We start from the raw sequence: 4,732 nt of genomic DNA, 5'->3' as shown, positions 1-4,732 counted from the left end.
AAAAGATGTTCTGTCTTTCATAGATTTGCCGTAGGAACCTCCTTCATTAATGGTTTTAACGAGGGATTGATTTCATAAAGTAACAAGAATAGAATGCTGATACATGTGTCGCACGTTTGGGCATATCACCCCTATCTATGGCGAATCGCATGTCCCTACTAATAAACCACTGCTTCTCCAAAAACAAAAAAATAAAATAAAAATAAAATAAAAATAAAAATAATACTAGCTATTGATGGGGAATCTGCAGTATTAAAATTAATTAGTTTATTAAAACACTTTTTCCGTAAATTTCCAAAAACTAAATGGAGATACTTGAAATTAACATGATCATCAATTCGTGGTTTCAAGCAAATGTCTAGAGAGAGAGGACAAACTTGGAATGCATAAAATATATATATATATATATATATATATAAAGAAAAAACTTTTAACGATATTCCCCAACAAATATGTAATAGAATTCATGAAGGTATGAATCATGATGCTCCAGCGTATGCATTAAAAGGCGAAAGTGCACATTAAATTCACTTTAAGAGGGTCCTTGGTGAAAAGTAGATGGAGAGAAATGAGATTCAAAAGATTTAAACCGAGGGCATCGTACTCCTGAGCTCTTGATCATCACCAGTAGGAGAAGAGGGTGAGGCCTTGCTGGTATTGGAGGGTTTATTTTCAGGCAACATCCTCATTATGATTCCCATGCCTATCAGCAGAAGTCCAGTCCCGTGCTGTTCCGTCAACGGCTTTGTAAATATCAAGTATGACAGCATCAATGTCACTGCCTTTCTTGCTGTTGTTATCTGTCACCATATTCAAATATGAACGCTCATCATTTAATGCCATTAAACCCCAAATAAAGAGGCATTATATCGCACAAAGTCAACTTTCAATTCAAATTCAGATTTACTGCAGTGAAAAAGTTAACTCTTGCATTTTCACACTTGAATGTTTGGTGCGCGAATTCAAACTGTGGTCCAAACTGACATCATGGAAGCAGGAGAAGCTTGGGACAGAGAAACTTACCATAGCTGTTGTGGCTGCGCCAAAAATGGCAATGAGGGAGAGGACGGAGACTTGGCCGATAAAAGTGGCCATCGCTTCAAACACCAACACGCCATACACGTACGGATGCTGCAAGAAAAGGAAATGCCTATTCTGTTTAGAAAGCAATGAGTAAAGAATTGAGATCTCCCACGTGAATACACAATATTCTTTCCCTTATCTCACTGTAATGTAAATATTAATTGCAAATCATATGTAGCAAATACTGATTGGCAAGTCTTCTTGGCGAGTGCTCCTCCACATTTACCTGTGAACATGAAGTCCATGCTGTGAATAGCTCTCCAGTTAAAAGCATGGGTGGGATTAAGAAAGGTAGACCCACTACAGTGGAGCAGAAGAGCATCTCCATCTGTGATTTGAGAATAAACATGCATTGAATGTGATACTCATTAACTTGTGACATGAATGCCTTTTCTCATGAAAGAGAAAGGCACGTAGAGAATTAAAAAAAGACTTGAAAAAAACCTGTGTGGTCTCAGGATTCATTGTGAAGATTGCTTCTTGCAGATTTCCCAGAAAGGAATCCATGACCAAAGCACCGGATATCATTATAACACCAGTGAAACTGAAATTGGGTGATGTTTGTGCATCCGCTAAAGTGAATAAAATCAAGCCCACCACCAAAAGTACTGCAGACACATATTCATGAAACGGATATTTCCTTCTCAAACCCGGTATGAAGGCACCCATTATCATCACCGGCAGCACCTAATGCACAAAAATTGAATCTGATTGTATTCGAATGTTTCGCATTCTAGTACTCAATTAGCCTCGTGACCAAAAAGAAGAAAAAAGCATTCAGACATTCAGTTAGCTTCAACTTGAGGGCAAGAATATCTTAAGCAGGTCAGATAATTTTGAGACGCTAAGCCCATAAGTAAGAATTTAAACTGGACAACCTCATTCCTAGCAACTAAGGAATAAAATCAAACACATTCATGGTGTGCTTGGACGACAACCAATAGCTTCCAAAGGGCTTACCTTGGTGGATTTGAACATTATCTGTGCAGGGTAGTTCAGGAAAGCCAAAGATCCCTTTGTTAGACCATGTGAACCCATGAGGACAGCAGAGAGCTTCACATAGGTTTTCCATGGGTTCACCATGTGCTTGCTTGTGAAGCCTTGGAGGTAAATCAGAAACAGATAAACAAATCCTTGAACAAACGTGAAGTACCATCCGTAGCTGGAATAAGAAATGAAGTCGACATTCCATTATCAATTGACAAGTCCTCCAGAAAAAAGTAATGAACATGTAACAAGGTGAACAAGCTTGCCTGAAAAGGAGCCTGTTATACACATACTCCTGAAAATCAGAAAATTTAGTTAAGAATTTAATTTAATACAAATAGTCATGAAGCAGGGGAGTGTCATATAGCAGGCATTGCAATTATTCAATTTTAAGAAAGAGCACCAGAGAAAATGTTAAAACGAAGACCAACTTCCTAACGGAAAATCCAAAAGCAGAGAAGACCAGAGGCAGAAAAATCCTTGACCAAAAAATTGCTGTATAAAGAACCTGATTCCTCAGAAAGTGTTGTTCAGATGCTGCGGAAACAGAGCAGAAGAATGTTCGATAAATTTTAAAGTATAAGCAAACAAATATAAAATTTGACCGTTTCTTCAGAAAGGAATAAGCTAGAAAATCCCGAAGTTGAAGTTTGTGATTTTAAAAAAACCAAAGCACATTTGTATGGTATCTACCTCGCAGATGCCGTTGACAAGGTATCCAAAGAAGAAGCCAGAAGAACAAATGAGAAATTGTTGCCATTTGGGTCTGTCTGAGAGCGAAATTCCAAACAGACTACGAGCTTGCTCGTCGTTCTTCATCGCTCACTGCCGTTGCTTGTTTACAATCCTCAAGAATCGATCCCGAAGCAAACATATATAATAATAAAAACCTTCAAACTCGAAAATTGCTCAAACCACGAGAAGACGGTCAGTTTGAGGCATATGCATGTAAACTTTGGTACCCCAAATTTCACAGAACGGAGAATGGAAACTGTAAAACTACGGGGCAGCCGTGGCCATGTGAGGAATGGAAGAAAGAAAAAGAGGTCAACATTTGATGGGAACGGAAAGTAGCAAGCTCACGATGGAGCACGGATTTTCACGAATGATGAGTGTAAGTAGGGAGAGAGAGGATTTGCGAGAAAGTTTGCAATTTTGGGAGAAACTGCTACTGCTCCATAGAGCGGTTATATCATGTGGGCTCCGTGCGAGCTTGATGATGCGCCTCACTCTATACATTTATGCACTTATTTATTTACGAAAAACGGAAAACTAGAGCCGAGTCAGCCGAAAAGCCCAAAAACCACACGAGAGCATCCCAGCGCCTAGAGACGCCAGCCACGTAATATGTCGGTGGTCTCTCTTCCTACCCTCCACAAGGTAATGTGACAGAATGTTCTAATGCTTTAAACGTGAGATATTTTTTAACTCATTCATGTGCAGGATGAAACTTACTTAGTCTAAGAATCATGTACCGCTTATGAAACAGTACAACTTAGCACTCTTTTCGTTTCAGCTTGAAAAAGTTAGCGCTCCGTAGATAATTCAAAGATTTTACAGAAGCAAAAAATATTTTGGATTTTGTTTATAAATTTACAATCATATCTTGGTAGATCTTTAATCATAAAAATAATTTATTATTTAATGATTTTCAAATTTTATGATATCTTTTGAGAATCTCTATATTTTTATTAACATAATCTAACATGTTATTTAAAGTGGTTTATTAAAGTAATTGAAATTTTATTCTTTTTCACATTCTGATTATTATTTTTTTAAAATCTTAAACAAATATAATAGAACTTTCAAAAGTAAGTAATGTAAGGGATGCGGAGCGTCTTGCTACATCTCACATTGAAAGAATTTCAGGAGGATTTTAATTATATAAATAGATGCTCTGGATACCTCATTAAACCAATTTTTGAAGAGAGAATAATAATCCGTGATAGTCAATTTAAAAACAAGGGAAAAAAACAAAAAGACAAAAAGTGATAAAAAGACATCAGGTCTTTACTCAAAATCTAAAATATGAGTTCAGGACAATAATAAAACACCATATTTAAAATTTTAAGGTTCAAATTTATAGGTTATTTTTTATTATATATTAATTATTAAGTTTAATTTTATATCATGTGAGACTTTGCACACCGAATTAAGCAACCATGTCCTTGTATACTAGTTATTTGTTTTCCTCCATGGATGTTTTATATAATAAGTTGATGCGGTAATTTTTTCGGTGACGTTGATATTTTATGCCGACGTAATAAACAAAGACATTGTATGTATAATTATGTATTACTATTATATAATTTTCAAATCAAATCAAAATATGAAACAATTATTTGAATGATAATTAAACGAAGGTATATCTGTTATTTGGAATGGATGGAGTAATAACTATAGACAATCTAACGCTATGGTATGAAAGTATGCGTTGTCGTGTTGAAAGAAATTCTCTAGCTTTTGGTCGTGATATCAAAGACGATGGAATTAAGGAGGCCATTCAAAGCATGGGAGCGCTGAAATCTCCTGAACCTTATGGCTTTGGAGCTATCTTGTATCAAAGTCAATTGGAACAAGTGGGAGACTAGGTGACATCCCCAGGCAATTCAGGAAATAAATAGTACTTTTATTGTTCTTATTCCAAAAACATCTCCTCTTG

At 36.3% G+C, this 4,732-nt stretch overlaps 1 protein-coding gene across 2 annotated transcripts; it reads right to left on the bottom strand.

Annotated features, from left to right (window-relative positions):
* Window positions 1-391: 391 nt before the first annotated feature.
* Window positions 392-3,272, bottom strand: LOC129291640 (UDP-galactose/UDP-glucose transporter 4-like). 2 transcript variants are annotated; one of them, XM_054929120.1, is made up of 8 exons: window positions 2,764-3,272; window positions 2,579-2,607; window positions 2,337-2,365; window positions 2,044-2,245; window positions 1,528-1,770; window positions 1,310-1,411; window positions 1,024-1,131; window positions 392-800 (listed from the first exon to the last, which is right to left on the bottom strand). In XM_054929120.1, exons 1-8 carry the CDS (start codon window positions 2,828-2,830, stop codon window positions 585-587), a joined length of 996 nt encoding a protein of 331 aa, XP_054785095.1. In that variant the 5' UTR covers window positions 2,831-3,272; the 3' UTR covers window positions 392-584. The 2 variants fall into 2 exon arrangements, with proteins under 2 accessions (XP_054785095.1, XP_054785094.1); XM_054929119.1 differs by lacking the exon at window positions 2,579-2,607.
* Window positions 3,273-4,732: the final 1,460 nt, after the last annotated feature.

This window comes from Prosopis cineraria, unplaced genomic scaffold, assembly GCF_029017545.1.
Source record: "Prosopis cineraria cultivar Desert tree isolate PC_DT_omini unplaced genomic scaffold, ASM2901754v1 PC13, whole genome shotgun sequence".
Taxonomy (NCBI): domain Eukaryota; kingdom Viridiplantae; phylum Streptophyta; class Magnoliopsida; order Fabales; family Fabaceae; genus Prosopis; species Prosopis cineraria.
The sequence above is the reverse complement of the archived record's forward strand: the minus strand, read 5'-3'. Positions and strand labels throughout refer to the sequence as shown.